General features: G+C 43.3%; 1 protein-coding gene across 3 annotated transcripts in view; it reads left to right on the forward strand.

Annotated features, from left to right (window-relative positions):
• The window catches only part of LOC147012868 (latexin-like), a 56,964-nt gene that overhangs the window by 28,478 nt on the left and 6,366 nt on the right, over positions 1 to 22,120 (forward strand). For 2 of the 3 annotated variants that reach the window (XM_085854195.1, XM_085854197.1), the window contains exons 3-6: positions 4,812 to 4,871; positions 5,019 to 5,181; positions 6,650 to 6,786; positions 11,384 to 11,449. In XM_085854195.1, the coding sequence (XP_085710321.1) occupies positions 4,812 to 4,871; positions 5,019 to 5,181; positions 6,650 to 6,786; positions 11,384 to 11,449 (426 nt within the window). Of the gene's footprint in view, positions 1 to 4,811; positions 4,872 to 5,018; positions 5,182 to 6,649; positions 6,787 to 11,383; positions 11,450 to 13,920; positions 14,737 to 22,120 lie in introns of those variants that run through there. The other variant, XM_085854198.1, reaches the window with a different exon arrangement.

A 22,120-nucleotide genomic window follows, 5' to 3' on the forward strand; every position in this document is an offset into this window, starting at 1 on the left:
ACAGTTGATTGGAGGGTCAGCAATAGGGATTGTAACACCCCTGACGTCCAACTCGACAGCTGGTGGATCAGCCTTGTACAACCGCTCAAAGTAACCGGCCCAGCGGGCCTTCACTTGGCACTCCTCTGTGAAGAGCCTACCACCCTCTGCTCTAACTGCAGTCCACCGAGGGATGGGTTTGGATGAACGCAATGCGCGAATTCCCCTGTTAGCAGGATGAGAATCACTTGACCACAGGTGATGCTCTACCCCCTCACAGATTCCTCGCACCTCGGCCTCCTTGTCCACCCTTAGCGCATGTACAGTTTTACGCCTCAGCTCCCTGAACAGCTCAGCTCTGCCATTCAGCCTGGCCCTGCGGCCCTGGTCAATGGTATCCAGTGTCCCTTGAGAGACAAAATTCTTCTTTGCCCTACGATAAGTTCCAAGACATCCACCGGCAACATCAAGGACGGTGATCTTGAAGGCACTCCACAACTCTTCAGGACCTCCCAAAGCACCCAGACCCCCCCCCCCCAAATCTCCACTCAGCCTGTTCGCAAACTCATCAGCTCCCCTCTCATCCTTGAGCTAGCCAACATCCAGCCTAGGCTGGGATGGTACCATTCTCCTGGACTTAAGGTACAACTTCAGAGTTGCTACAACAAGCCGGTGGTCATTATTGAGGAACTGGGCACTCCGGTAGACCCTGCAGTTCTGTATCATCCTCCAGCGACCATCAACGAGGACATGGTCAATCTCCTTTGCCACACCGCCAGAATTGGAATATCAAGTCCAGCGATGAGCTTGTGGGCGCTGAAACCATGAACCCGCCACCCTAAGGCAATGACTTCTTGCAAAGTCAAGGAACTTAGTGATATTCAGGTTCATAGTTCCTGACCCAAGGGGACCAACACACATCTCATAACCATCCCTATCAGTTCCAGTCAATGCCTTGAAATTCCCCAAGACTAGAAGTGTATCTCTTCTGGGGCACTGATCAACCATAGACTCGAGCATGGAGGAGAATGTGTCCTTCACGGTGAGATCACTCGCCTCAGTCGGAGCATAAACAGAGACCAGTGAAATGACACCTAAGGAGTGACGAATCCTTAGTCTCATAACACGCTCGTTAACCGGTGTTATCTCAATTATCATTGGAGTCAGCTTATTGTACACAGCTACAGCACCTCCTTGGGAATGGTAACCATCAGAGCGACCAGACCAATAGTCGGTGTAACCACCCACCATGATCTCGCCGCAATCCGATCTCCGAACCTCAGAGAGAGCTGCAATACCGATTTCCAAACGCTTGAGATCAGATGATAACAGAGACAGGTGATCATCCTCTTTTCGGGATAGGACATTCCAGGCACCCACCCAAAGGTACCGTCTCAGGTTGACCCAAGGAGACCGCCGTCTGGTGGACGACACCTCAGCACCACTTCGACACACTCTCACTCAATCTGACCCGGGAATATTACCCCGTGGTTTCCCTCCTATCATCAAAGATTGGGGGTCCCAATGGCTTTTCCTCAATCCCATCATCCGGTGAGCTGCCCTGCGAAGGGAAGCTGCACAGGAGGTACTCCCACTGAGTGGGTTTTCAGATGTCTTTGCGTTTTTGTGTTTTTCGGAATGAAGGGTTTTACTGTGGCCGGAGTGCAAATCCTGCCACCAACCTTCTCATAAGAAGTAACCCAACTGCAGGAGGACGTCCACAGACACAGTTGGGCACTAAATATGGATGGCCGTTGGCTCACAAGGAGCTCCTCCGCCCTTTGACATCCCGTGTCATTTCTGAAGTCACCCAGATCATTATGCCAACTCGAGTTGCGCAGCAACGATAACACAACATCCTCTCTATAAATAAACACGTTGAAAAAGACATGAAATGTCATAGCCCCCATGGTTTTAGTAATTTTGCTGTTCAGATTTAAAGGGCTGGCTCATGTTTGCAAGATTTATGTAAATGCACAACTGAATGAATGAGTTCACACCTGCTGTTTCTTCGTCTGCCATTGCATTCCCTGCAGCTTCAACAATGAGCTTAGGTTTTGGAAACAACTCTCACCTAATAACCTCAAAAGTACTCCACCAGGGTGTGCATCTCCAGGCGGTGTTCAGCATGACCGCTCTGAAGTGAAGGTTCCATTTTAAACTTTGGTCAGATTTAACTTAGACAACGTAACACATGTTTATATTATCACCTGACATTGTCTTGAATGTGAATTTGTAAAAATAAATTTCAAAAACGACAACAGCTGTGATAAAAAAAAGTCATTTACACCACCATCCACTGTCTCGCCATGGTTTGCAAGCATTGTTTTTGGTCCATTCATCCATAGATCCATCCATTCCATCATTCCATTCCCTCCATCCCAACCATTCCTTCCTTCTATCCATTGGTAAGGAACGGCAGGCTTGGCACCGCACAACACCGTGGGGCGCAAAACAGGCAGGTGGGGCCTGAACTTTGTATGTTGATCAATGTATTTTTGCAGAGGCACAGTGCAGAAGGACAGTGCAGGTACTTTTTCCATGTATCACCATGGCTGTCAGATTGACATCCAAGCAGCTTGTGGAGCGCTCGCCAAGTGGCTTAATCACTTCAGCAAGCACTCCCACAAAACAATTGATAAGGAACAGCAGGCTTGACAAGCGATTAGCGATCACTGATTGGTCATATTAAACACCATGCGGAGTGTTAAACAATGTGCGAATTGGACAAATGAACAGGTTTTTTTTTCTTCAGCAGTCAGAAGTGCTGTTAAGGTCAATTCCGCAGTTCAAATTGTAAAATTTGGCTCGGGTTAAGAGATTCTCGAGCTTATTGCAAGTGCAGAAACAAAATAAAAAATACCAACACTCGGAAATGCCCGGAGTGTCAAACAATGTCCAAATTGGACAAATGAACACTCTTTGTAGCAGTTGGAATTGTCGCTAAGGTCAATTATGTCATTTAAATTTTGAATTTGTCTCAGGTTAAGAGATTCTTGAACATATCACATGTGCAGAAATGAAATAAAGCCATGAAAACTGACGTCTCCAGAAATTTATCAGCATTGTGATGTATCTTGCGATGCGTAGGAATGATGATGAGATTCAATGAGATGAACGAGGAAAGTGAAAATATTATTTTTGAGCACTTTATCGTTAAAAAACCGTTGCGGCCAATTCCAAGTCAAGACATTGTTGAGCAGGTCAAAAAAATGGCGAATTAAGACCCGAGCGAGCTGACGGACGGCTGACTCAGGGGTTGACCAATGATAAAGCCTTGATAAAGGATAATTAAATAGCGCCATTAATTATCTTCAAAAGGGATGTTTAAATGGATCCAAACACCCATTTGTCATTCAAGCACTCCCTTGGAGTTCCTTTAGTATGCCGACAAAGTTTGGGGATGCTAGGTTTTATGGTTTTAGAGTTATGGAGGACACACACACACACACACACACACACACACACACACACACACACACACACACACACACACACACACACACACACACACACACACACTGTTATAGATAAATAACAGGATTGGTGTTGGATTTATATCAATATTGGAGTGAGAGGCTAGTTAAGAATATCTCGGCAACCCAAAAGAGAGTGTGAGAAGGACACGGCGAAGAATATTAAACATAATTGCAAGGCATTCTTTAAAATAATATGTACAAAATAAATTCTATACCTGTTGACAATAGAAAATTAAAATGCTGTCTCATTCGTCTTTGTAAACGGTACTTTCAGGTTGGGTTGAAATTGAAAGAATAATCAAATTTTTTTTTTTAATCTTCATGAAAGATGCTTCATGGTGTAGGTATGAAAAAACATAGAACATCCGTAAATGCATGTCCAAGAAATGGTTGAGGACATGTTCAACATTGTGTTTTTTTAACAACTAAAATGGCCGCCAGTATACCAGTCGGCCATCTTTGATAAGATCGCAAAATAAAGTGAGGTCACATGTTTGCCATCATCCAAGTTTGAACAAAATTGGACCATGGATGTCCGATAAATGGTTGGGGACACGTTTAACTAACGAAATGACTGCCAGTCGGCCATCTTGGATCTGATCTGGAAAACAAATGATGTGCTCACGTAAGCCACCTTTCCTTATTTGTGTGCCAAGTTTGAACAAGATCGGTAAATGCATGTCTGAGAAATGGTTGAGGACGTGTTCAACATCGGGTTTTGCAAATAAAATGGCCACCAGTCCGCCATCTTTGATCGAATGGTGAAACAAAATGATGTATGTAAAACATCATGTATGTTTTTTTTTTCTCCAAGTTTGAACAAAATCAGTCCATACATGTCCGATATACGGACGCAGGGACGGACGAGCCCCAAACCATAAGCCACCGTTTCAGACTAATTCCAACGTGGATTAATAACAAACATTTGGAAATAACATCCACAATGACATGGACACACAAGACAATCTGACTGAAATATATTAAACAAATTCAATGCATTGTGGGAAATCACAAGCATGCAATGATTGCAAGAATCGAGGAAATGGACAACGGTAGACAAGATCACAACATTAGAAAAACAAGTTCAAGCCGGAATTTGTCCAAAACAGTGCATTCTGTAATATTTTGGGCAGTTACAGGATAACGTAAGGAGAGATTTTTATTTTCTTCTTCTTATGCACTGACCAGCGTCATTTTGTTCATCTCTTCTTTTGTTATTCATATGTGATGCTCCACCAACAAGTGCAAAATCACCAGTACAGTGTTTAAGTGTAAGATAAAGTCCTCCCAGAATGTGTGCAGAGCAGCAGCTGGAGCTCTCCTGGGGTCTGCGTGCCTGTTTTTTGTACATAGGAGGATAACAAAGGTGCAGATTACCAGTTGGAGTGTGAGGTTGAAGAACAGCCCAGCAAGGTATGATTGTTGTTGAGTACAAGAACCATTCAGATCATTTCAATGAAAATGAGTGACGAACAGCCAAGAAGCTTGCTACCTGATTCTTTCCATAATCCTTCAGAACCGATTATGTCTCATCTCTGCTCCAACTCTCACCTTACATAGAGGAAACTCAAAGTGACGGCCACTGTGCTGTTCCCCCCTGGCCGTGAGACTCCCAGAGTGAACATTACCTCCGAATTGTCTCCCCATGAAGAAGCCTATGATGAGGCGTGGGAGGAAAATCTCAGGGAATATCCGGGACAGTCGCTCGGGGAGAATATACCAGGTATGTTGGCACAGAGATGATCCATTTTCTGGATGTAAATGTTTAAGGAAAGATTTATGATCCTCAGGTGAGGAGGAATAAATATTTAAACTGCTTGGGATGTTGGAACGTCTCTGATATAAATTTTACATTTGTACATGTAATAAAATTGTGTATTTGTACTTGTAATAGAAATGGTGTATTTACACCTCTAATAAAAAATTATGAATTTGGTGCGTTACCTGCTGAAGCAATTCTGATTTATTTGTATTATTGCTTCTCACATTGATAATATATGTGCAAAACTCAACTGCATGTTTAACTAATCAATCAAAGGTGACAATATTTATATTAAAAAAAAAACCTCAATGCAATGCATCACCCAATCCCTTCATAAAACAGTCAGTTACTTCATCAATTAACAGCTAATTCCAGAAAAGTAATTTGCTTGATGTAAATTATTGTGTACTGATGCAATTATGATGATATCCTGAGTGTTTTCAGTTGAGTGGTCCTTGTGCTTTATGGTACAATTTAGATGGTTTTGTGAATCAAGTCACATGCTTGAGAATAAAAGGTGTCAACCTTGCGTGATCGCTTGCAGATAGCAAGTTAGAACTGTTTTTGTTTACTCATCATTCATCCAAGTCTAAATATTTAAAAGTTGAATATTACAGATATGAACTATCACCTATTCCAACATTTAAACTGCACCTTCCCTTTGATTATTGCTCAACTCCATCATGTGAGAGCAGCAAGTATGCAAATAATAATAATGGCAGCTCGGAGTGAAAAGCATTGGAAGCAAAGAACAACTTATGTTTCTCATACCTGATGATGTATCACTGAATCATAGTCACCTTAGGCTGGAAGGATAGCCTTGAGGTATGCACACTTGCTTGGCTGAGCTATCTAATCTGGGGTTGAATCCTGACCCAGCTGAAAACTGTCATCCCAGTATTTCACAGGCAGTAAAATTAATCAATGTGTGTGCTGTCCTTCAGATGGATGTGAGGTTGGGTGAGGAACAGGACATCTGCCAGTATTAGTTGTTGGATGTTAAAAAGATCCCTGGTGTCCTTCACTAAGAGTAGGCGAGTTATCGCTGACAGTAAGGACAAATTATTAATTCTTGCTGTAACTTATAAGGGCCACTGCATCAGTGGCAGAGCGCAGCCCCAGAGAATGATGATATCTGCAGCTATTTGCTGCATATGAAAGAAGATGTTCACCATCATGTAATGTTCCTTTTGTCGTCTTGTTCAGTACTGTGTGACGTGAAAGACAAAACTTTAATAATCGAAGTGAACTGAAAAACTAAATGGAATGGTGAAGCTGATTGATATTTATTCGCTGATGAGACGCGGACACTTGCTTCGTGTTGGAACATGCCTCTCTCTGAGTAATTTTTGTTTTGAAACAATTACAAATTGCCAAGAAATAAATTATGGTGCATTAATTTTGTGGTAATGCTCACATTTGTTGGCAGACAATTTTGGACACGTCCCACACAACAAGACGGCTCTGCTCAGGTTGGCTCAGGTAGCCGGCAGCATTATCAACGTTGAAAACGGCGGAGAGCACAAGACGTACGACTTGCAACGCATCAACTCTGTTGCCTTGTCGGTACGAGACGCATTACCCCAGCATGGCTCCAAGAGATGTGTCAATTACTTTTTATCTGTTTTGTTTGGTTTTGCCCATCGATCAATCCGAGTGAGCTTGAGAGTCCTGGAAGCTTCTTTTCAGTCTGCTGTTGAGTTTGCGTATTACCCAAACATTGTGACCATAAACTTGAAAAGCTTCATCATGACCATGAAGGTAGACCCTTTTGGAATGTCATTCATGATGGGTTTTTTGTTTCCTATTGATAACTCTTCAAGGTTATGTTGATAAATTTATCAGTTTCTTAATTGTACACAAATTCAAGTTTTGTGGAAGAGCTCGAACACAGAACGGAACAGGACTCGACATAACAAAATGAACAGTTGAAAGATTGGGGAAACACCAACAACAGGATTGAGGGACAAAATACAGGGAGACTGACAAATAAGAGACGAGGGTAAAATAAGGGGTAGGGTAGGATGCATGGGATGGACAAGATGATACAGAAGGAAAAACTGGTTAATGGGGGTAGAAAAGATCATGGTTTTTGGATGGGAGGAGGGTGATCTGAGATTGTGGTGAACAGGTGTCTTGAAAACTTGGAGAGAGGAGCGAGATTGAATAGAATTTTGGGAGGTGGTTCCACAGACAGATAAAAGAGGAATGAATGAATGGAGGTGAGCATTGATTCTGGATTTTGAGTCATTTCACCAGAATGGGGTTGATGGTGGACCATGTGCACCATACAGAAACCTGGGGAGTGGGGGGTACAAAGCACAGGAAGACCAAAGGGTGCAAGACCAGAAAGTGGAAAACAGAGTCCACCGACCTGTCTGTGATTTGAAAGCGATAGGCCCATGGACTCAGTTTCGGCATGGGAGATTGCAATGATCTTGAAGGCCTTGGTTTCCACTGTGTCATGCTAAGCAAGGTGTGAGGTAGGGGCACCAGCCCAGAGGGGAGAGCACCTCTCCATCAAACTGCGGATGAAATCCTTGTCAGTGGATAAAAGTTGAGGTGTGTCAAGGAAGGACTTTGCATGATGGAGGATTCCCAGTGGCCTTGGAGGTGAGCTGAAAAGTGTGGTTTGCCCAATAAAGATCATGGTTGATGGTGAGACCCAAGAGTCTGATTCACTGAACTTCTTCAAAAGGAGAGATAGATAGATAGATAGGGATAGGTCAGGATTGAGTGTTGCTGTCATGTCTCGTACAACAGCCCACACACTAAGCTTGAAGCCATGCAGCTCAACATGGTAATGAGATTAATCAGTGGGACGATTAAATCGACACTTCTCCCTTGGCTGTCTGCACTGTGCAGCATACCTCCATCAAACCTCAGGAGGGATGCAGCTGTATTGAGAGAGTACTCCAAGATGCTGGGTAACCCAGACCTCCCTTTCTTTCAAATCGTAAACTCACCACCACCAAATTGTCTAATATCGAGGAAGCCTTTTTGGATACAGGTAAAAAGGCTCCTGCTGTCTGTAAAGGACATACACACTCCGTATCATGATGCTTGGCTCGCTTGTGAGGTTCTCGATTGATGTCCCAATAATTTGTTTCACCAGAACGGCGTTGAGAGTGGACCACGTCCATCAGAATGGGGTTGATAGTGGATAATAAGAATAATATTCAAAGAGGAAAACCAGTGTACATGCAGCTGTGATCCAAGAACGAAGGTCCTGCCGGTTTGACACCTTGGTGTTGTAGACAACATCTTTGACAAACCCCCTCAGAAAAATATCAAGGGGGGTTATGTCTGGTGATCGTGGGGGCCAGGCGGTTGGTCCATCTCGGCCAACACAGTGACCTGGATTTTTTTTTCATTCAGGATGGCTCGAACTACGAAGGCCCAATAAGGGGGAGTGCCGTCCTGTTGAAAACTGATATCAGGTTGCAGGTCTTCAATCTGTGCGAAGGTGAATCCTCCCTACTACATGTTCATGCAAATTGTTGAGGTCACTGTATCCTCCACAAAAAGGAAACGCTGGTGGACGCAAACATGCTGAGCCGAACATGGCAAGAACTCGAGTCCCACCTTGATGTCCTACTCACACCAAACGGAGCTCACATTGAAGTGTATTGATGGTTCATGTGATACAGAAACTCATAAAGTTTTGTGCACACCAAGTGGCATCATATCATGATATAGTAAGTATATCGAGACAATATAAGCCATCCATCCATTGGGACCATACTCTGTGCAAAGTGTTGGTGCTGCTTAAGCAGTCTCCTTGGCTATATCGGACGTAATCCTGGACGGGTCACCACTCCGACACAGGATACCAGCAAGCTGGCACTCATTTTGCCGACCTCGGAAGAAAGACAGACAGAGTCAACCCCAGCTGGTATTAATTCAACAGCTGAGTGAGATTTGAATTCAGGATCATACGATTCTAAACCCACCACCCTAACCATAAAGCTGACACCAGGCATGATATAATGTCAGACATAGTATAATCTAGAATTTAAGAAGGCATTTGATAAGGAACCACATCGGAGGTTGTTAGCCAAAGTGAGGGCTCGTGGAGTGACTGGTCAGGTGGCTAATTGGATTGCAAACAGGCTTCGTGGTAGGAAGCAAAGAGTGGTTGTGAGTGGAAGGATGTCTTGCTGGGAGGATGTAAGTGGTGGGGTACCTCAGAAATTTGTACTCGGGCCATTACTATTCATTATTTACATTTATGATTTGGATAATGGGGTGAAGAGTAAGCTTCCATATTTGCAGGTGACACAAAGCCTGATGTAAGGTATATGTATGTATGTATATTTATTCTCCCACTCACAGCCACAGAGGGGGTGGTGATCAGATTCAGGAGAGAAGATTGGCAGATGAAATTTGACCTGAGCAAGTATAAGGTGTTGGGGATGGGAAAGAACAATGAAAATAGAGATTACAGGATGCAAGGGGTAATTTTGGAGTGTGTCACACAGGAGAAGGATCTGCAGGTGGTAATAGATATGGGAGGTAAACAGGCAGCACAATGCCGGGCAGCTATAGGTAAAGCAAATCGGGGTTTAGGTTGTTTTTGGAGGGGGATCATTTTAAATCAAGAGGAGGTGTTAACATTGTACAGGAATTTAGTGAGGGCCACATCTAGAATATTGTGTGCAGTTTTGGTCACCACAACTCAGGAAGGACATAGATGCCTTGGAGAGGGTTCAGCGTAGGGCTACGAGATTGATTCCGGGCCTAGCGAGACTTGGCTATGAGGAGCGGCTGAAGGGGACAGGGCTTTATACACTGGAAATGAGATGGTTACGAGGAGAGATGATAGAGATGTTTAAGATAATGAAAGGTATCGATAAAATACGTGCAGGTGAATTATACAGGAGAGTAGACAGTGATAGGGCCAGACAGATAGGCCTGAGAGTAAAGAAGAGGAGAGTTAAGTCAGTAGTAAGGTAGGGGTCTTTTACTCATAGTAGTTAATGCATGGAATGGTCTCCCTGGAAAGGTAGTGGCGGCAGAAACAGGAGATAAGTTTAAATTGGAATTAGATCGGTACCTGGAAGTTATGGAGATAGAGGGGTCTCGGGATGTTGGCAGGACTTTTAGGCAGCCTCAGCATTGATGGGTGATTGTGTGTATGTGTACCGAGTTAATAAATGTCCAAATAAATGTATAAATAAATAAAAGTAACAACCAAAGTTGACCAGGTATTTTTGGAACTCCCTGTATACTGTATACAGCATACTCACTACGTGAAGAATCAGGCCTGATCTGCTGTAGATTTTTTTTTCCAGCTTTCATTAAGACTTACACCTTCCATCATGTTCCCCCCTCTCTCGTCATTTGAGGAGTGAACTCGTCATGAACGCGCATCAAATCCTGTGACTTCCATGTCCTTCTGTCCACTTACTCCTTCCCTCTTGTCTTTCATCTCCCTGTTTTGGGAGATATGTGTCATAAATTATTTTCGTTAAAATATTATTTTAAAAGATGAGTAGTTTACGAATCAACATTAATCCTGGAAGCAAAAACAAAACGACTGTGTGTAGCAATAATGCAACAAGACAAAAGGCTTTTCTCGATTTGAAAATGGACCAAAGTTCATTGTTTGCAAACTTAGGAAACATTTGTGGGCATACTTCAGTTGAAATAAAAATGTTTGTGGACCTCTCCCTGTGAAGTTCAGCATCTGTTGTGCCAGATGGTATATGCACAGCTGGTTTGCCCTTTGAAAATACAGCAGGCCCTCACTTTGAGGGAAGGACAAACCATGCTGACATCTTCAGGGCGAAACGTATGAGCTTCGCAGCGGGAATGAAGACTCGAACAGTGATAAAGAATGGTAACGACCCGCTCTTCACCGTGGAGGTGAAAGCCTTCAAGGTTGTGATCACTTGAAGCATTCAGGGTGTGATCAACGGCCAAAGCTACTTTGGTGATGGACGTCAAAAAGGTCTCGTATGTGTTTACCTGTCACTCTGTGAAGGTGTTCTTGCAAAGCGTAAACAACCAAAACCTATAGTTTTATTCTCCCGAGACAGGTTCCTGGGTTCATTACATGTCGCGATTTCCATGATAATAAATTCCCTGACCAATAAGCTGTGTTGCATGATTCACCCGATGCAGACAAGCGGGAGACGTGATGCATCGATTTCCTTTGCAGCTGCTGAGTCGAGATTCTTTGCGGATATTCGATTACGAGGTGATCGCTGTCGAGATGCCCACTCAGGTATCTTGAAAAGCTTAAACACAGATATACCAATTGCACTACTCATTCAGTATTGTTTTTTTTTATTTGGACAATGACATATTTATATGACATGTACTGAAAGTTTACATGATTATGTATATTCAAAGAGGAAAACATAAAATAAAATTTGTTTTCTTTTAATTTTTGAATAAAGTATGATCCTTTTCCTAATTTCAAGGCACATATACATGTGTAAGCATACGTATGAATGTATGATATGATATGATATGATATGATATGATATGATATGATATGTAGCATACTCTTGACATTGCGTCTCTGCTGCCGAAGCAGTTTGTTGGAAAGGGTTACGCGGGGTACTTTTCAGTTGCCTTGCCAGTAGAAAGTCAATCGGGGCAGGAATTTGAAATTTGTTCATGGTGCCGAAGAGATCTTACCCACTCATTATGGACACCGTGGGTCTTTAACATCCACCAACCAACTCATGCTCGCAGATGGGATACTCGATTTAACCATCCATCTGATGGACGGCGTCCACATTGATGCCTAGCCCTGCCTGCAAAACATCAGGATGAGAGTTTATAGCTGGGTCGGGATTGAAACCAAGGATGGACAGCTAAGAGGGGAGTATTCATACCTCTTGGCTCTCCTGTCAGCTCTTGTATATGCATATGTCCATGTTAATGTACACTCACAAAGAGCCCATCCTTAAGGACTGGAGGAAGAGGAAGCAAGACAGAGTACGTGTTTACAATGACGCTGCTGTAAAACACACAAACAAACGTCTCAACGTTCATGGATAGTGTGGGGTAATTGGTTAGGGGCTAAGAGGGGCATGTAAAAGATAAGGCAAGATGAGGGATAGATAGGGTTTTGGGATAGGTAAAATAAGCAGATTCGTAGAAAATATTGGGGATGATTAGTTTCAGTTAGTCAGTTAGTTTATGATTTCGTGTTCAACATCTCCGAGTGGCGTCTCAAACACTTTGATGAAATTCTGACTGTTCAGCACATTATACTTTTATATATTTCGATATTTCTTTGTTTATCATTCTCGATATAATTCACAGTGTTTATTACCTTCGCATTTTGTGAAAGGTTATGTTTTGGTCGGCATGTATTTATTTATTTGTTTATTTATTTATTTGTAATCTTGTGATTCGTATAACTCAAAAAGTATTAAACCGAATTGCATGAAATTTGGTGGGATGATTGGTTATTAGCCAGGAAGCATTCGATTAGATTTTGGGATCGTTCGGGTCAAAGGTCAAGGTCAAGGTCACGAAAAGGTCAAAATCGTCTTTTTACGATAACACGGTCAATTTTTATTCAGTTTGCATGCAACTAACGCCAAAATGTTCGGAATTCAACGCCTCATCTTGTGATATGCAATATGACACAATGACGCCCATACTCTTGTTACCGGTTAGGGGTCAAAGGTCAGGGGGGTCACGACCTTGAAAAATATGCGGTTTTTGTCATAACGTGGTCAATTCTTGTCCGCTTTACATGAACCCAGCACCAAAATGTTCAGAATTTAATGCCCAATCTTGTGACACAATGACATCATAACACATGTCACCGGTTGGGGTAAAATGTTGGGGGGGGGGGATCACACCCTTGAAAAATATGCGGTTTCCGGAATAACTCAGTCAATTCTTATTCGATTTGCATGAAACCAGCATCAAACAAGATTACCTTCTCTTGTTGAAACGTTGTATTCACCGAGCTTGCGAGTGAAGACGCGCCAAAACGACGTGAGTTGATTGTTGTTTAGTCTGTAGCCCCCGAAAGTCGGGGGGGGGGTCATGATATTATAGATATGTGGTTTGTGTCATAAGACCATTCATATGAAACCAGTTCCCCACACTCATACCAAGAACAAAAAAAGTAGTGGCGGCGAAGGTATGCGCTCCATGAGTGCCCGTTCTAGTTTGTTTGTTTGTTTGTTTGTGTGTTCAGTAGTGCTACAAGTCCTGCTTCCTCCTCATCCCATTCATGAGGATGGTCTCTTTATAATAATAAAAACCCGATGTTTATCGTCTAAAGGTCACCATGGCCGAGTGTTTGAAGTCAATGACTCGTGAGCTAGAATATGCGGTTCAATCATAGACAAAGCCAAGTTCGAAATTTTCTTTGTTCTTGGGTGTGAAAAAGCATTTCACATTCAAAATGGCTCCATTTACATTATTGTTGTGGAAAATATCCTTCGGGGCTAAATAATCTATAGTATTGTGCCAGTTTTTCTTAAGTATTGTATCTGTCTAGTTAAGCATATCATACTGCATGTGAAGAGACATGCGTTGTGTACATAGTATGTATGTGTATATATATATATATATATATATATATATATATATATATATATATATATATATAAATATATTTCACCTCCCAGGTGTTTGTTCACAGAGCCATTTTTCCATCTTGTTCCTTGCATTCTTTCCCTCCCTTACTTTGTCCCCCCCCCCCCTCTCCAATATGCCAAGAGCTCTTGCTGGCAAGAGCATCCGTAGAGATGCCCTGCCCCCTTGAAAATGCCATAAATCAGGGGAATGGATCTATCGGGTTGAAAAAATTGGATGCCCCTGAATATTTCCACCAATTGGGGTGATCGAAGTGGATCCTGGATCCTGGAAGGGAAAAAGGGAGCTTTAATGGCCAAGCACAAGAATAAAAGGTGATGTATCACTTGTTCTGTGCGATTATGTGGGACTGCCGGAAATTCCATGGCACTGCCTTGGACTGCTTGTGACTGCATCGAGATCAATGATGCCTCGTCGACCTGCTCACCGCTCTGACCTGTGTGCCTCGACGATGTGCTGATCCCAGATGGATCTGGTGTGGACGTTCTGGTGTGTCGTCATTCCGAATAGACCTGAATATCTCAACATATTGGGGGGTTGTTGGCACAAATCTTGTGGCCATTGACGGGTTGGTACCAGACAACTCAACACAATGAAGAGCAGAGCGTTTTAGGGTACCAACCACCACAGTCGTGGGGCAACCTCCACACTCTTCAGGAGCCATTGGCCTTCAGCTCTTTGAACCCTCTCGAGGGATGCAGTGGGCTCCTCAAAAGCCTTTCCACCAGGTCAGGTCAGGTGTCTCACCTTCCTTTTATTGTATCTCCGTTGAGCAATGTGAGCGCATAGTTATTTTGTTCAGTGATTGTACATTTCTGATCAAGGCATGGGTGTGAGTGTCATGCAAGGGTAAGTGGATTGTTGAGTTATAGGTTGTTTGCTCCTTGTTTATGTGCATTTATTGAATACATATTGGAACCTGATATGGTCATGTTTGAATTTGAACCTATACATATTTGAATCTCATCCTGCTTGCTCTGACAGTTTCATTTGGTGGCTCTAATATAATCCTGTTAATGGCAGAGAATGATCACAGTCTGGTACCGTTGGAGTCCCCAGCATCACGTGGATATTGGTCAGTTTGGCCAAAGATAAAACCTTTCCCGCGATTGCCCCGGCACGGCATTTGCCCAGCACAGGGACGTCAATCTGCATGATAATGGAGCCTTTGGATGTGAGGATCTGGTGGGAAGTCTCTGGGTCGGGGGACTGATGTCGTCGCTTAGCGACTCACCGGATTCAAACCTGAGCAGTGGGTTGGGGCTGCTAAACTGTTACATTGGTGTCAGGAGTAGGATTGAAAAGGGTAAAAAGTTAAAAGCAAGAGAGCCAGTGCAGGAGATTGTGAGACGAACAAAGACAGTGGTAAACTAGAACAGCACTTGGTAGAACAGCACCACTGCTAAACAGGACAGTTTACGTTTTGGATCTCACAGATAGGCTGTGTATGCATCCAGACCATTGGTCATTGTCACACACCAAAATCAAACTAGCTTTGTCTTGTCACCTTCCCACCTCTTCCACCAATTTTTAAAATCATAATTCATCCACATTTTAAAATATCTGTCCACACATGGTTTTCAGCCTGGATCTGGATCTTCACCGAAATCGAATCAATTCGTCCTTGTCACCCACCCAACCTGTGCACAAAATTTTGTCTGAATCACTCCATAACCTTTTGAGATATCTTGCTCACAGACAGACAGGCAAACAGACAGGGCTGAAAACGACGTACCCTTTGACCAGCTCTGGTGATGTGGTAATGAATTTAAAACCAAACCAGGGAATTGAAACTAGCACAGAGGCGAATGGAAATAAAATGGTGTTCGAATGGGAGAGAGAAATGGCGAGTAGGTTCTATGTAGCACCAGAGGGTTAAATTATCTGTTAGTGTAGTAGATAGTAGAAAAATCGTGCAAATTATGATACAAGCATCAAATTTGGCATTTCTGTTCTGCAGGGCTTTCCGATCAAATCTGCCCAATTGGCCATTTGAAAATCCAAATTTTGAAAAATTTAAAGAAAAAAAATCTTCAAAAAAAATTTGAAGTCACAGCTGGCTGAAATTCTTGAAGTGCAAGTAAACATCCCAGACAGAGAACCAAGGGGAGATGCAGTCATCATTGATGGCTCAGCACTTATCAATGCCCTACCTCCATGCACTAAAAAGATATTTGATGACTATGCTAAAGAAGACATCATCCCAAAGGTGGAATCCTATGGTGCCAGGTACGAGAGGGTGGACGTAGTGTTTGATGTGTACAAGAAGTCAAGTCTGAAGTCCGAGGCAAGGTCGAAAAGGGGGCAAGGAATCAGAGGAAGAGTCACAGGAACCAGTAAGACCCCAAGTAACTGGAGAAGCTTTCTTCGAGATGACAGCAACAAGACTGAGCTGTTTCACTTCCTTGCGGAAAAGATGTGTGAAACACAGACGACAAGCACAGTCATTGTCAAAAAAAGAGAAGATGCCATTAGCAACACAAGGAAGTCACTGGATGCTGTGTCTCCATGTTGTCATGAAGAAGCTGACACTCGAATATTTGTACACGCCAGGGATGCAACGACGGATGGTAGCAAGTCCATTATCATTAAGGCTAATGACACGGACGTACTAGTCATAGCAATATCTCGACTGCCATCTTTACAGAGACTAGGTCTTGAGAACATGTGGATTGCCTTTGGCCAAGGAGCCAAGGCGCGATGGATTCCAGTCCATGAGGTAGTTTCTGCAATAGGGCCTGAGAAAGCTGGAGGGATCCCATACTTCCATGCATTCACTGGATGTGACGTCATGTCTGCCTTCCACGGTAAAGGGAAGAAAACTGCATGGCAGACTTGGAACGTCTTTGTTGATGTTTCTGAAACATTCACCAATCTCAGCCAGCATCCAACATTGATTGGTGATGTTGACTTTTTTGAAGTTTTTTTTTTTTTCTTTTCAAAATTTGGATTTTCAAATGGCCAATCAGGCAGATTTGATTGGAATCCCCTGGAGAACAAATGTGCCAAATTTGATGCTTGTATCATCATTTGCACGATTCCTCTCAAAAATTGCTGTTATCTGCCCCACTATGGGTAGAAAAGGAGGAGATTGAGGTACATGCAGGGGAGAACATGAACAGGGCACGCACGTCACCACAGGAGTTAACAGGGAGAAATACATCCATTAAATGCTCTGCAATGTGGCAGCAATTCCACATTTAAGAGGAGGAGGAGGAGGAGGAGGAGGAGGAGGAGGAGGAGGAGGAGGAGGAGATTGGGACCTTACTCTGTGCAGAGCGTTGGTGCTGCTTAAGCAGTCTCCTTGGCTATCGGGCACATTCCTGGATGGGTCGCCACTCCGACACAGTATACCAGCAAGCTGACACTCATTTTGCTGACCTCGGAAGGATGACAGGCCGAGTTAACCCCACCTGGTATTAATTCAACAGCTGAGCGGGATTTGAACTCGGGGCCCAAGGATCCAAAGCCCGCCACCCGAACCATTAAGCCAACACCAGGCATACATTTAAGAGCTACCTGAAAATATGTGAGTACAGTTCGGCGGCATTGAGTAGCATGGCGAGAAATATGCCAAATGCCTTCGACAACTGGGTAATGGTGAAATAACAAATGCTTCTAAGAAATGCTGCAATGGGCCAATTGTAATGCATCACTAATGGCATACACACAAATAGTGAACAGATATCTGATCAGGAGGTCTCCACGGGGTGGTATGTGGGTCTGCATGTTTGGTTGAGTGAGTGGGGTGTGGGAAGGAGCCGGCAAGTGAATCACTTGTGCCTGAATCTGTTGCCGTGACATGGGTGTGCGCTCCCGACACTGAACCGCCGATGTGCAAAATGCGCACCTTGGTGTCCACAGACCCTCTGGTATGGGAGGTTGAGGTCACTCCACCCATGTGTGCCAGCTCAGGAGAGGGCGAGAAGGTGGGTCCTGTGCCGCGCAAGCCATCAGAACCTGCGTCTGAGGTCACGGTAAGGGTAGGTGTGGTGGAAACGGCAGGGCCGCTGTGCGAGCAGTGTGCCTCAACGCACCAAGTTAGTGAAGCCACATGGCTCGTGCATGCTGGTCCAGGTAGGGGAGAAGGCAAACTCGCAGGTGAGTTCACATGTGATAGTGTATGAGAGGTGTGTGCGTGGGGTGTGGGTACCATTAGCGAACTGTCCAAATCCTTGCCCCAGGCCACGGTGTGGTCCGGTGTAGTGGAGGTTACATTGCCAGTATGCGAGCCATGAGCCATGGTGTGTGGTTCAATGCCATGCCGCAACATCGAAGCTACCAGACTCGTACCATCTGGTGTGGCTGTGGGGGAGGGTGAGCCTGCACACGTGTGTACTTGAGACATGAATGAGTGAAAAAGTTTCAGTGTGTGAATGTGGTGAGTGAAGAATGAATGCAGCACCGGGGCATGTAGGCATGTGGAGTATGGACCTTGAGGAGGAGAGAGGAACTTGTGCAGGGAGTCCCACCAAAACTGATCGATCTGATGTCTGAACTTTACTCTGTTACTGAGAGTAATGTAAGGTGTGGTGGTTCAATCTCTGACTTATTTCCAGTTGCTACTGGAGTTCATCAGGGGTGTGACCTGACCCCCATACTTTTCAACACTTGTATGGGCTGGATTATAGGGAAGATGTTGGAGAGATCAAACTGCAGTGCATCATCTGGGAATATCAAGATCTCTGATCTTGATTTCGCAGATGGTGCAGTCAACTTTGCGAAGACGCAGGATATCCTCACGAGGGCCCCAAAGGTGCTGAATGAGTTAATATATGTATTGTTTTGGATGAGTAAATCCTATATAAATCCTATATAATTGGAAATGTTAAGTTTTGTGTTTAAGACATGATTCTGATAATTTGGGGACAAAAGGCAACTCTAGTTTCAGTGAAGTAATTAAGTGAGATGTAAAGTGGGACAAAGAATGTGTGCACAGACATTAGTATGCATCATGAGCAGTGACATCGAGACGGATGGTCAACAGAGCTTTGAAGATGATTGGTGTTAAGGTTGAATGCTTTGGGCAACAGGGGCATTACATGGTGTGAACGAATTGGGTGAACGTTTTGTTATGGAAATGATGCTCTCAACCAATGGTTAAACTGTGGTCAATCTTTGGATTCAGATAGTGTCACCTTGCTGTGAGATTGACCTTGCAAGTTTGACAGAAAAAGGTGAGGCGAGGAGCGATCAGGAGAAGGCAAAAAGAAGGAAAGAAATGAGAAAGATCGAACGAAGGAAGGAGAAACAGATGCAATTCGATGGTGATTTTGGAGGTGATCCAGAGATCCAGCTCGAGCAGCGTACCGAGCTTTGGAACGGTGGAGTGCTGGGCGCAGTGGGTGACAGACAGTGGCGGTCTCGTGAGGTTTTGCACTGAGCACACGGTGACCACTGACCTGGTGTACGGCTTCACCACTGCTGGCCGATCGGTTGTGCTCACGAAGCGCAACACAGCATGCGCCAAAGTCTTTCCTCCCTCCACCTCGTGCCTTCTCGCGGTTCGGCTGGAGACGTGGTGAGATCCATACTGCATGAGCATTGCTGAGGGGCTCGCACGCTCCACACTAATACCTGACTGCTAATCTACAAGGTTCGTTTCTGCATGACCATTCATGTTCATATTTGCTTCATCTACGCAGTAAAACTACACATGGCAAAAGGTTCACAGATCTGCATGCTTGTTTGACATGGCAAGAGGTTTGACATTGCACGTTCGGACACTGCAAGATCTTACCGTTGGTTCATGGCACGAATCCTGATAAAAAGGCGGTGTATTAACACGGGAATGTGAAGTTGCCTTTATCAAGAGAGTAATTGCCTTTGTAAAGAGTTGCTGAAGCATTTGAAACTGAATTGAAATATATGTGTGTAACTTTGATGTGATTAAGCATTGACCGTGACTTGTACTTTCCTGTGACGAAGTTTATAGTTACTGATTAATTGGGATTGAATTGTAATTGCATTCTTACTGATAGATATGAGTACATGTTAACAGTGGGTTTTAAATAAATTGCATTGTAAAAATTCCTTCTGTTGTATGTCGCTGGTTCATCTGGTTGGTTCTCAGTTGATTGAAAAGTTTAAAGTGTTCATTTTTATTGTCTGCCGTGCTACTCTTTGGAACACTCAAACACTCGTTTCGAGGTTTTGAAGGCGCCACATAACAGTATGTATGTATGTATGTATGTCGATGTATGTGTTTATTTATTTGTGTGTATGTATATGTATGTATGTATATGTATATATATATATATATATATATATATATATATATATATATATATATATATATATATATATATATATATATATATATATATATATATATATATGTAGGCACTGGATCAAAACTAAGATCCAGGCTTTCAATGACATCTTGTCTGTATCTGTTCGTGGTGAGGATGTTGAGGTTACAGAGGATTCACTGAACTTGGCAGTGATATTCATGTCTTCGCATGTTGTAAGCTCGAAGTTGATAGATGTCTGGGTTGGGCCTGGGGAGTCGTGGATTCACTGGACCATGGGCGTGGAGCTGTTGGTACCTATGCAGGAGGACGAAAGTCTGCGTTTTAAAGTCCTTGATGCTTCCATCCAGTGTTGTTCAACAGATGTGAAACCTGGACTCTGACCAAAGATCTGAGACAGACTTAACTCCTTTGGTACCAGGTCTCTTTGGAGAATTATTGGTTATCGCTGGTCAGACTTTGTGTCTAATAAGCGCTTTCTGAGAGAGACTGAGATGAGAATGCTACCTGTAGAATTTGTGACCATCAGCTGTGGCTATATGGACATGTGGCTCATTTTCCTGATGCTGATGCTGCTCATCATATTCTCTTGGTGAAGAAGCCTTGTTGGAGGAGAAAGCCACCAAGCTGAGCACATGCATCATTGCAGCAGGTTGAGCGATATTTCAAAGAGATGGGGATGGGCCAGGCATCTGCCTGGAGGATGGCCAGACGGAGGTCATTAGAGTATGGTGGAAAATGGATGTGGCAACACGCTGCTCCAATCATGCTCCCACACCTGACCTAACTCACAATCAGTGGGGTGTCATTGACAAGCATATAACCACAAACTGTCCCCTTCCGTGGTTGGGAATGTGATGTGCTGCCCTGATGATGGCCCGACAAGGCTGAAACTGGTCGGCATCTTCACTTTTTCAGCCACTGGTGACCATCCTAATATGAACTGCAAGCCCACAGTTATGGTTAAATGAATTGCTAGTTTGCAACAAGAGAGATGCCATGGCATTATGATTCATGTCATGGCATTAAATAGCCTCACCATCAGAAATATCTGACTGCAACACTCCCTGATGGCAGCTGATGGGTGAAGGAAAGGTGTTGTTGTGGCAGACAGGTTCACAACTCACTATCAGTGGGGTGTCATTGGCAGCATTATTATATATATATATATATATATATATATATATATATATATATATATATATATATATCTATATCTTTCTAACCACTGATTGACTGATATTAAAGATCAATGCCTTATGGGTGACATTGCAAGCTGAAATTTTGTGTGCCGATAGACATCGAAGCCAGTACACCTGAAAGGAAATCACAGAACAGTCGGATAACATCCATAAACGAAAATGTAAATAAATGAAAGAAAACAAATGAAATGTTTTTTTTTTTTTTTTTTGTAATGCAGGTGAGTAACCTGAGACAATGAGAAAGCTTGGTAATTTTGTCTGTCGAAGGACATCAAAGCCGATATACCAGAAAAATCACAGAACTGCGGAAAGCTTCCATAAATGAAACTACAAGGGCATTTGGTGGAGCGCATACCTCCGCCACGTAATGCCTGATCCACGAGAACATATTGGGCGTCATCAATTTTTTAAATATCATGGTATACACTACAATATCGTTTTTGGCCCTTTCTCTCAATGGTGAAGAATCACTTTAAAAATTAAATAATTCTCGTATCCTGATCCGGATCCAGATCTTCACCAAAATCGAATTAATTCTTCCTTGTCACAGACCCGACGTGTCCACCAAGTTTCATCTGAATCCGTCCACAACTTTTTGAGACATCATGCCATATATTGTTTTTGGTCATACCTCTCATTGGTGAAGAATCACTTTAAAAAATTCTAGCAGTCAGATCTGCATCCAGCTCTTTACCAATATCGAATCGGTTAGTCCTTGTCACACACGCAACCTGTCTGCAAAATTTCATCCGGATCCGTCCACAACTTTTTGAGATAGCCTGTACACAAACAGACAGACACAAACAGGTGAAAACATAATCTCCTTCACCTTCGGTGTTGGAGGTAATTAGAAATAAATGACATTATATA

This window comes from Eptatretus burgeri, chromosome 14, assembly GCF_056783735.1.
Source record: "Eptatretus burgeri isolate ZD-2024b chromosome 14, Ebu_testis_v1, whole genome shotgun sequence".
Taxonomy (NCBI): domain Eukaryota; kingdom Metazoa; phylum Chordata; class Myxini; order Myxiniformes; family Myxinidae; genus Eptatretus; species Eptatretus burgeri.